This window comes from Periplaneta americana, chromosome 15, assembly GCF_040183065.1.
Source record: "Periplaneta americana isolate PAMFEO1 chromosome 15, P.americana_PAMFEO1_priV1, whole genome shotgun sequence".
Taxonomy (NCBI): Eukaryota; Metazoa; Arthropoda; class Insecta; order Blattodea; family Blattidae; genus Periplaneta; species Periplaneta americana.
In genome coordinates, this window is record NC_091131.1 from 20,269,056 (window position 1) to 20,281,294 (window position 12,239).

Here is a 12,239-nt window from a genome sequence, read left to right on the forward strand (position 1 = left end):
CCTCTGATATTTCTTCTCTTATCCTGACTCCATTTGTTGTTTCATATAACGATTACTGAACAACCTTCTCTCTTTCCACACCAATTTTCTTCAGGATCCCCATATTTTATTAAGTTATTTTACGACGCTTTATCAACTTCTAAGGTTATTTTAGCGTCTGAATGAGATGAAGGTGATAATGCCGGTGAAATGAGTCCGGGATCCAGCACCGAAACTTACCCAGCATTTGCTCATATTGGGTTGAGGGAAAACCCCGGAAAAACCTCAACCAGGTAACTTGCCCCGACCGGGAATCGAACCCTGGCCACTTTGTTTCGCGGCCAGACGCGCTAACCGTTACTCCACAGGTGTGGATCCCCATAAGTTTTTTGATGAGAGGATAAGTTTATTCCAATCTCTTTGACAGAAGCCTTTTCTAAGTCCACAAATACTGCATACGCTTCTTTATTCTTCTCCAGGTATCTTTCGTCGATTGTCCGTAGTAGTCCAATTGCATCTCTCGTACCTTTTCCGTTCCTTGAGCCAAACTGCTCTTCTTCCGACTCTCCTTCCAATTTAGGAAATGAACGTCGATTCAGTATTCGAAGAATAATCTTCGTCGAGCGTGATATCAGGCTGATAGTCCTGAACCCATTAAGCCTATATTTCATGGATAGATATAGATTTTCTCTAAGGGGAATTTTCATAAACTAGTAAAATAATTAGGGAAACTAGTCTTAAATATATACATTTTAACATAAAAACTCCTACGGTGAGTCTTAAATACCATTACAAATTCTGTTGCCGGGAGGAAAAAGGTCTTAAGTAAAAATTTTATACTTTTCAGGAATGATTGAAATTGGTGTCAATTATAGAGTTTTTTAATTAAGACGTTTTTCTTGGATATTATTTGTTTATATTTCTTCTAAAATAGGTAATGTTGCTCAGTTAACAATTTTCTTGATTATTTCTAAAAATAGCCACACTTAAGCCCTTTTAAGACTGCAACAAACTGAGAAGAAGGAACTATTTAAACACAAGACCTTTTTCATGTCAAAATAAATTAGAAATGTAAATTATTAGGAATGCAAACTGGGTCTTAAACAATTATAGGACTGTTCACCCTGGTACTTAAAGTTTTAAAAGCAAAGGGCATCAGTATGTGATAAAATGGCTAAATTAGACCTTTTTAAAAGGGAAACATGGAAAGTAAACATGTGATGGTTTGTAAGGAATAAAGTATTAAATATTCTTAAGGCCTTTATTCTGTGTGTGCTCGATTAAAAAAAATACTTAGGACATTTGGTAACGTTCTATAAATGCAGTCAGGAGTCTTATTTGACTTTAGCCGTTTGACCAGATTGTAGAAAATTGTTTCCTCTTACAGAATATATAAAAATCTCATTTTCACAAAAAACTGACTTAAGACCTTTTTCCTCCTGGCCTCAGAATTATACTTCAAAACACCCGTATTCAAACTCCGCATCCGTCTTAAAATGTCAACACTCAGCCATTCGGTTAAAGATATCGGCTTTGAACTTCTCTGATGAAATGTTACAATTTTGATTCTACAGAAATTTCCAATTTTTTCAGGAATGCGGACAACCGGGGTGTTGCCACCACCCCAGATCGCCAACGTCGGGCTCACCAAGAGGCACGAACTGCTACACATGCTGATCAACCTCAACGCTGCAGCCCTCGAGAACCAACACTTCAAACAACGACTAGAGGAACCCCAGAACTTCGCGGAGAAATCCTGCGAGTTCCAGCCATACTTGCCTAAGGGCATGGACAGTGCCAAAAAGAAAGTCACACACCAAGTTTCGCAGACAGGAAACACGAAACCATTGCTGTCAGACCTAGAAATAGGCAAAATTACCCTCAAATATCAGACCTCGCCTTCTGAACACGAAGATGACTTCAATTCCGAAGAATACAATGAATATAACGTCGATGATGACGACGACGATGATGATAATGATGATGAACCCATTTACGCAACACTGTCTTCTCACAGTTGTTGTTCTGTAACCACTGCTGCCAATGACGATTTCGAGTTCTTTCAACACGAAGAGAAAATAACTAAACTTATAGACAGTACAGCCAATGAACTATCTCAAGCCAAGCAGAATAATTTTGGGCAGGAAACACCCTCGGATGATAGCAACAGCAGTCAGTCGCTGCTTTATAGGTACCAAAGAGAGATGAAAGGTGATAGATCTCGTCAGTTATACCGTGCTGTAGATTGGACTGTTGACCCCACCAATGAGGTATTCAGACTTGTGCTGCCAAAGTTGGAACCGCATCACAGCCAAAACAACTGTGAGACACCTCCGCAAGCAAACCACGCAGGGACTGCTTCCCACAGCCAAGCCGTTACCCAGGACGACGGCGGGGAGCAACAAAAAGAAACCAACAAATGTAGGGGGTCACGAAAGGGGTCAGTTTGTTCCAGTCATGACATCGAACCAGAAACTAACATTGATGATGTGTCATCGAGTTTTGAACGAGAGACTACAGACTCGGAAGATCTGCAGAGTGCTAGATTTTCGGACAGCAGCCCTGAGAGTCAAAATGTCAAACTGCCCGTTGTCACCAATATGACGAGGAAGAAGCAGAGTACACTGGCCGGTGCATTCTCTCTGAATAATCTTGATGAACTGATAATAGAAGAGAAAGAAGAGGAAATTGCTAAGAGGAGCAGAAGGGAGAGGGCCAGTCCTCACGAAAGGACCAATAATGCAACCCAGAGCGAGTTCTTGGATGACAGACAAGTAAGTACAGAGTCAAACCCCTTTCAGTGAATATCTGTAACTTCCTGCTCTTAACAATGAATGCGTTAACAGAGGCCTACTTCATCAAAGTATTCATCTATTCACAGTGTTCTGCCCAAGGGCCGGTCTTTCACTGCAAACACATCATACTCCAATCTTTCCAATTTTCCGCTTCCTTTTTGACTTCGCCTACGATCCACATATATTAATCACCAAAGTATGGACATAAACTAGAAGAAAAATTACAAAAAAATTGTATTATACAGGGTGATTCACGAGGATTTACCGTCCCTTATGGAGCTTATTTCCGAAGACATTTTCAGCAAAAAATATCACAAACATTTGTCCTGATCTCAATATTTTTAAAGTTACATTAATTTGAAGTTGTTAGTAAAATACATGTTTTATTCAGTTTTAAGGGTAAAAAAATATTACAAATAGACAGTAAACTATTCGGAAGTATCATTTCTTTAATTTGCTAGTGTTCTGAAGCTAAAAATGTGTTGTTAATTGCTTTGTACAGATTTTATTTTTCAATTTTTAACTTTTTTATATATATATTTTTAGTTGGTTATTTAACGACGCTGTATCAACTACTAGCTTATTTAGCGTCGATGAGATTGGTGATAGCGTGATGGATTTTGGCGAGATGAGGCCGAGGACTCGCCATAGATTACCTAGCATTCGCCTTACGGTTGGGGAAAACCTCGGAAAAACCCAACCAGGTAATCACCCCAAGCGCCTTAACCGACTGAGCCACGCCGGTGGCTCAATTTTTAATTAAAAATCATCATTCTTACGTACTTATCACAAAAATTGTTAATGTACAGTAGTAGCAAAAAGAAAACCGAACTGACCCTTGTAGCTGATTTCAGAGCACGACAGACTGGTAACTAAGACATTCATGGTTCGAATCCTGCCTGGGAAGGAAACTTTTTTTTTTTGTTCCTTATTCAAATTTATTTCCAATACTTTTCGATTGCTGGTAAAATTCATGTTCTGGGAATAATAAGTTAATTAAATAGTAAAATATCGCTGCAATCGAAAAGTATTGGGAACAAATTTGAATAAGGAATAAAAAAAAGCTTCCTTCCCAGGCAGGATTCAAACCACGAAAATCTTAGTTACCAGTCTATCTTGCTCTAGAGTGAACAAGGCTCTGAAATCAGCTTCAAGGGCCGGTACGGTTTTTTTTTTTTGCCACTACTGTACAGTTTTAAAGAATTTACAAGAGTGGCGTGGTTTGTAACAACTGCTGTGTTAAATGCGTAAGAAAATGTAATTTTGTAGTTAAAATGGGGGGGGGGGGGAAAAAAAAAATCTGTACAAAGCAACTACGGAATTCACAACAGATTTTTAGCTTCAGAATACTAGCTAATTAAAGAAAAGATACTTCTGAATAATTCATTCTTTATCTTAATAGTCTTTGACCCTTAAAACTCAAGAATAATGGTATTTTACAAACAGCTTCAAATCAGTGTAATTCTGAAAATATTGAGATTAGGACAAATGTTTGTATGACATTTTTTGCTCTGAATGTCTTCGGAAATTAGCTTTGTAAGGGACAGTAAATCATCGTGAATCACCCTGTATACAGAGAAGGAAAGAAGAAGATACGAGGTGCGTTTGAAAAATTCGTGGCCAGACACATGGATATCCTATCAATAGTAGTGAAAGATAAATTAAAACACGTTGAGCTTGTGGTCCCATTGAAAAACAGGAAGACAATCTCAACTTTTAGGTCTGTTAGATATGCTTTGAACGCATCTGGTGTTGCGCAGGTGGTGTTCGAGCTGCCAGTGAAGAGCGAGTCAGCGCTGGGCCTGTACCGCCTGGACCTGGACAGGAGCAGCACCCCCGCCGCCCTGCAGGTCCAACATCTGTACAAGTACGGCCCAGCGCAGCCGAGGAGTCTGGGGGAGCAGACCCCGCCCACGAGGCGCCTGCCCGTGCCGGTGCTGTCCGTGGAGTCTCTCACCACCGCCCTCAACTGCGCCCAGGTGTCGTACCTGGACAACGGAGACCTGTGCAGACACGGCAGCGTGCCTGATCTGAAGAGGGTCTTCGTGTCCGACTACATCTGAACAGGCGGGTGTGTTAGGGCCCTGATCTCCTGTCCACAGGGCAAACATGCTCTCTGGTTGTTTTACAGCCATACGGATCTTATACTGGTCTGACCAGAACATTTTTACACGTGGCGACTACAAAAATGCTGCCAGAAGCATTTTCGAAGTAAACTTTCTATTGCACCGTGATGATTTATCGTGTGTGGAGGTATTTCAGTTATTGCCTTGTTACGCACCTGTGCTCCTTTGAGAGAATATTCGTCAAGGATGAATATACATGGGCTATTTGCGTACAATACATAACTTACATGCAAGTGAGTCAGAAAGTTATAAATCTAAGTAGCGAGTTACATTTTTAAGAGAGGCACCTGAGACTATCACTCTAAATGGCAATGTTATCCTGGTGTCAAGGTGACCGTTGTGCGCACAAATGAAACAAAGAAGCAGCAGTTGCAAGGTGGCGGCACATGAGCACGAGTGTAGCTACTACAGCGCTCCGCTGTGCTATTTTCTTGGGCAAAATTTCTGCCGGCAAAATACAGGGACATCATTTTATTTTTACTTGCATTTTTATTGTACCTGCATTTCTGAATGTACTTCACTCTCACCCCTTCACTAATGTCCTTGCTCCCGTCAGACACACAAACTTACGGCCGCTGTTGCATTCGATGTCTTCAAGCAGTGAAGTAAACACTGCAGTGAATAGTGTGTTTCATAAATATGATTGCGTTTTCTACAGAAGAAAGAACCTATATTAATAATATCGTACTAAAAAATTATATTCAAGAAACGATAAATTCAATTTCTGAGAATATGTTTCAAAATGTTTTCAATAATATACGTACTGAATTGAAGCCTGCATTGTAATGAACGGCAACCATTTTCAGCAACTTGTTTAAAAATTCAGATTAGCTTTTTTTGAATTGGGGTGGCTAGAAGCAAAGGAATGCTAGTGACATTTGTAATAACATGAGTTAAGTGCATCCAGTGTAAGCAAAAGTGTCTAAAATGTTAGTGGCAAAGGGATATTTTAATCGCACCACACATTAAAATTTAAATAAAAAATTTCACCGATTTTACGAAAGCTTAAATATTTAAACCCCATTTTCTCAAAAGTAACTTAAGTGCACTTACAGCCCTTTACTTATGACCCCCTCAATTTAAATGCACTCTCTACATTGTATGATAACATCAATAATTAATATGCTAAATAAAGTAGACATTACATAACGAACATAGCCGCCTGAAAAGTTGAGTTTTTGAAAAAAAATGTTACTACTCTACTGTATTTTGATAAATTCCGTAAAAGTGATGATCAAATTTGAAAATCGTAATATCGTATTTCCCTACAACATAAATGGATATACTACTTTTCTCTCCTCCTATACCTAGTAAAATGATTTGTTTACATATTGCACTAGTAACATCAAACTCCTGTAATGGAAGGGGGCAACAGTGTTTCCGAGTATAGCCAGGTTAATGTTAAACATGTTGGTAAAAATAAAGTGATGTCCCTGTACATTCATAAAGAAATGCTGCTCATATTGTAGTAGTAGTAGCTTTATTTTGCCTGACAGAGTTGAAGCCATAAGAACTCAATCAGGTTTGAAACACATAAACGGAATATATAGCACACATAAAAAACAGAATACAAAGACAGAAGTATACAACTACGAGATTACATAAAATAAATTGGAAAATTACATAAATCAAAATTAACCACACAAGACGATACAGTCAACTCTGGTTATAGTGAACATTCGGCTGTAGTGAACCTAAATCGTTGGTCCCGACCCGTATACATTAAGAAGTACATTAATATTTCCGTTTATAGTGAACCCTCACTTCGGTTATAGTGAACCTAAAACTATAAATTCTTCACGAAAATGTAATTTTTAACTGGTCATTTAGGAAACCCTTTGTCCTATAAACTTCCAAGAATATGTTCAGAACAAAATCTCAAACCTTCTACTCCTTAAATGCATTGAAAGACAAAGGATTTGTTCAGCTTCCTGGACAGTTTGAAACATGTTACAGAGAATAGTGTACGCAGTCAGGGATAGAGGAAGGATTAGTTCTGACCCCTTTAAAAGAGGTTATTAGGAGAATAGAAAGATAAAGTGTTTTCTTTTGTAAAAGGGATTAGAGTGATGGCCAAAGGGTAAATACAGAAGGATTACAATATAATGGTCCACAACCCTTTCTCCCGCAGCTTTGTAAAAGTGAACCCGGGGAAATTCCAAGGCCGAGTACACAATAGCATACCTCTGGTGGGAAGAGGTGTGAAATCGGTCTTTGCCTTCTACCTACATGGCCAGATTAGATTCAAGTTTCGAACTGTGAACATCAGGATGTCGAAGCGTAAAGTGTTTAAGTTGAAAGATATAGAGAACATTAGTACTGATATTGAACATGCTCTGTCCCAACGGGCATTAATACTGTAATTTATATATAGCAACGTCATTACATCATTGGTATAAAACAGGCACTTCGGTTTTAGTGAACCTCGGATATAGTGAACGAAATATGCTGATCCGCAGAGGTTCACTATAACCGAAGTTCACTGTATAAGGAGGAATATATATATAATATAAACAAATTGAGTAATATAGAAATTGCTTGAAATAAACTAGACAGTTATATATACTAATATTAGGCATATAAAATACACGGACAGAAAATAAACAAGTTCCTGGATATATAAATTGCTTCTATGGCGGACGTTGCCTATCACGTCAAGTTGTCTAAAAATGTTTGCACAACTACTATGAAGAACGGACAAGTATCGAACACCGAGTCGGTCGGCTAGTGGAGATTGTCAAGTAGACATATTTTCAACAAGTTGGTGGCTACTTCGTCCGAACAAGCAGGATGAAGGGCACGATATGCTAGTCCAGATAGTCACAAGTGATGTATCTTGGGTGCATCATTACCAGCCCGAGACAAAGAGTGCATCAGTGCTCGGATCAAATCACCAATAATACATGCATACATGCCGCCATCTTGTAACTGCTGCTTCTTTGTTTCGCTTGTGCGCGCATCGATAATGCTGTCAATTGTGAAAGCTTCAGCCGTCTCATTACAAAATGAAGATTGCAATTTCAATTTGTAACTTATTGACTCTCCCTCGTACCTACATACATACATACATGTACTACTGCCAAAAATGTTTTCCGGGAAGTAGAAAAAATAGAGACGTGTTTTAGGAACTCACTGTTAATATCTGCCTTCTATAGGCCTATCCAATCAAAGATGACGAGCATCCGAAATTCTGAAGTAGGCCTACATTATATTAGATTGAAAACCACGACGTGGGTCATTGAATTAAGTCTGAGGTGACAAATAACGAAAATGGAATAGAAAATGGTCATCTACACAAAATTTAAAACAAATTCATATATATCATTACCCTAAACCGGTTGTACGTAGAAGGATACATAAAATTTGTTGTAGTTACATATAATGATTACAAGTAGATTTTAACTCAAACCTAATGTATACTGAAGAGTATGTAGAGAAATTTGAGATTATGTTTGCATAAATACTGAATTTCTTGTTACGTAGCCTACAATTAAAGAATTCGGATAAAGTAGCGAACGGGAGATGCAGCTCATTTTGGAAGTGAAAATTGTAATTTTGGTCCAGGAGAAATAATTCGTCTATACGAAAATACTACCATGGCTTAGCGCCTTAAATTTATTGAACTTCTCCACAAAAAGAAAATACTTATAAATTCGACGATTTTCACTTCCAAAAAAGAATCACCTCAACTTACCGTGTACTAGTTCCCTAGCCAAGAACTCAACTTTTATTGAGGCAAGTTTTGTGATAAAAATATATACGATCGAAAAGGAAAGTCTATATCGACTTATTGTTTCGAAGTATTACATGAAACACAGTAAAATTTGGAGATAGATAATGTAATTTAAGTAATATTTATAAGTATAGATAATAGGTTCTGAATTACACTTCGAACTTATTTTTATACAAAATGTTACGATTCTCTGTTCATTACAGTTCCCTTAATGATGTGGTAAAAATATATAAGATTCGTAGAGACAGATATCTGTTGTTATCCTGATCATTATATATTCTATTAAAAATGTTAAATTGTGCTAGCAACAAAGACAAATATTGGCAACTGTTTCAACTAAGAACATTGTCATTTAATTGAACTAAATGTGCAACAGATTAAATTAGAAATTATTTACTTTCAATATTGTTAATTGTGATTGTATGAAAGAAGATTACATGTCAATTTCTTGTTACACAACTCATGTAAGACTGTTCTTGATGTATAAAAAACGAGTCGAGAAGTAGTCTGTGAACGTATTAGTTGGATTAAAATGAACTTTAGTTCTAGCCCTGAAGTTCTAATAGGTCTTGTTATGGTACATTGTAATTTTTGTCCACTTGTAAGTTTATTTTCTTGTAAAGTTTTAGAAACTTAGAGCCTGCATTTCCTGATATTATTTGTGGTCGTTCACGTACATATTATAGGGGAGACTGTTGTACCTTTAAACACTTTTCACATTTTATTTTTTTTTTAATTTTGGGAAATGAAATTTTTAAAATATAAAAATTCTTGAAATAATTATTGAAGATTCCTTTACAACTTCCTGTATGTATTTTCCTGTTTTACAGATCTATTAAGGATGGAAAAAATAAAATGAAGAGATATGTAATGTGTTCAAAGGTACAACAGGTTCATGTACCTTGGAACATACCCTCTTTTAAGTTGGAACACATGAAATACAGACGTGGACAAATTATTAACAAAATTGACGATTTTTATGATGATTCTGTTTATAAAATTTGATTTTTCAATTTAGACTACAGTTGACAATTTTGCATATTTCTATCATTACAATAGACAGAAATATGCAAAAATGTTAACTGTAGTTTAAATTGAAGAGTTAAATTTTCTAAAAATATATAATAAAAATCTTCAATTTTGTTAATAATTTGTAAATTAGCAAAAATGTCAACTACAGTCTAAATTGAAGAGTCAAATTTTGTAAAACTATAAAATAAAAATCTTAAGTTTTGCTAATAATTTGGAAATATCCAAAATGTCAACTGTATTCCAAATTGAAGAATCGGATTTTGTGAAAATATATAATAAAAACCTTCAGTTTTGCTAATAATTTGTAAAGATGCAAAAATATCAAATGTAGTCCAAATTCAAGGTTAAATTTTCTAAAAATATACACTACAAATCTTCAATTTTGCTAATAATTTGGAAGTACGCAAAAATGTCAACTGCAGTCTAAATTGAAGAATCACGTTTTGTAAAAATATATAATAAAAATCTTCAATTTTTCTAATAATTTGTCCACGTCTGTATATGTGGGAATATAAGCTGTAGAAACTGACAATTATATTTAAAATGTATTTGCCATCATAAACCACAGCAGGCTTCTCTGATTAAGATTTTATTTCCTGGAGAAGCAATAACTGCTTTAACAGCTTTCTTCAAGGCATCCGGATCAATTGGGGACCTCTCAACTCCAGACTTACTTCGTGACATGATCTTAAAATAAAAAAAACACAAAAACCGATAGTACCATGTACCTTGGAACATGTTCCATGGTACAACATGTTTTATGTTCAAAGGTACAAGAGGGTGCACTTTTAAACAAATATGGCTCCCAAAACTAGAGATTCGAATAACTCATGGAAATTAAAATATGTTATTACTAGACTTCGCGGAATTACCACGAGAAGCGTGAGGTTTACTACGCACACAGTATAGTCTGTATGAGAAAGGGACGTGCAACTGATGGAGTATGTCTCTTATGTAAACACTGAGCAGTATATTCCGGTTACAATAAAACCTGTATCTTGCATTCAAGAAATATAATGAATGATCATTGAAATAGGAAACGTCTAAACATGTAAATACACAATTATTTTGTAGTGAGATATATTAACTCTTAAAATTTAATGTAATATACTCACATCATCCTTGAATATGTGCATTGCAGTGAAGAGTTACGTACATTTTGAGCGACTGCAAAGTGAACCTCCTCCGATGTCAAACAGTTTTTATATTGGGAAAATGTATGTTCAACATCACACGATGTAATAGGTGCATATTTGAAGAACGGAAAGTCACTACTTTTTAGTACACCAACTTCAGACGTCTTGTCGTGACCTGATGGTACATCATTTATAATACGAAGTTGTGAATAGGCAGAATTTTTAGCAATAATGTTTCTCAACTTACATTTCACTTTTTTTGAAATTAGTGAATTGTTATTTTGGATAACGGTTTGTGATACTTTATACACTATATTAAGGGCTTCTGAGAGTTATAGTTTAGACGATTCTAACAGGGTGATGCTTTTGGACACGATTTTAAAATTAGAATCAACGAACAGAATATCTTCCAATAGCTGTTCAGAAGGCAAAGATTTTACAGCTGCAACAGCGGAATTGTCTGTGCTATCCAATGCATCAATTACCTCCATTATTTTGCCGTAATATTTTGCATAATGATTAACAGCATCCAACTACGTTTTCCAACGGGTCAAGACTGGCTGCGGGGGTAAGGGTAATCAAGGGGCAATTATTTGGAACAGCAACACTCTCATTGTAGTATGTTTGATTGAATTCTTATCTGCACTGAACAAATGTTAAGCTTTGATTATTCTAACTACAGTAATTCAAAAACAAGTGTTTACATAGGTATACATTAGCTGTAGCTGCTCTATCTATTTGGACCGGTCACAACTCTTAACATGAACTACTTATACTACGAGACCGGGAGGTCGCTATCCTCTTCTATACTACCGTACATCGGCAACCTGACTGCATGCTGCATGTGGCAATTCAACGAAGTCTAGTTATTACTCATCAGATGATAGGGAACATACTGTATTTGGAAGATATTAACAAATACAATTTGGTTTCGTGTTAGAAAACATATATCAATGAATGAAACATTTACGTTTGGTACTAAAAAAAGTTCTTTTGTCCACAGAACTCACACTTCGCAATAAATCAAACTGAAACTACGACCAGAGCTATTTAGGGGCTTTCTCTACAATCTACTCTAGGTAACAGCAAAAATTAAAAAAAAAAAAAATGTTCAAAGGTACACTATGCTAAAGGTAAAACAGTCTCCTCTAACCTTAACATATGAATACAAGTATAAAGGATGAACATTAAACAGAAAATCATGACAAAACATTCCCTCTGCTATCCCATCTCTTCACAACAAAGGACTATGTTTTTAACGTTCAAACACAACAGTACCGCCAATATCTAATCACTGACAAGCTAAACAAATTTGGCTAATATAACTACATATTTTGTCTCCGACTTGAATTGTAAATCAGCTACACGACTCGACTCGTACAAAAACACGATTTTGCTTACATCAGTAACAGCCTTACATGAATCGACAGGAATCTTT

General features: G+C 36.4%; 1 protein-coding gene and 1 long non-coding RNA gene across 2 annotated transcripts in view; one reads left to right on the forward strand and one right to left on the reverse strand.

The window, feature by feature from the left end:
* The window catches only part of LOC138714702 (uncharacterized), a 196,505-nt gene extending 184,526 nt beyond the window's left edge, over window positions 1-11,979 (forward strand). The window contains exons 5-6 of the mRNA XM_069846776.1: window positions 1,573-2,753; window positions 4,535-11,979. Of these exons, the coding sequence (XP_069702877.1) occupies window positions 1,573-2,753; window positions 4,535-4,837 (1,484 nt within the window). The 3' untranslated portion in view covers window positions 4,838-11,979. The remainder of the gene's footprint in view (window positions 1-1,572; window positions 2,754-4,534) is intronic.
* The window catches only part of LOC138714703 (uncharacterized), a 292,488-nt gene that overhangs the window by 193,937 nt on the left and 86,312 nt on the right, over window positions 1-12,239 (reverse strand). The window lies entirely within an intron of this gene.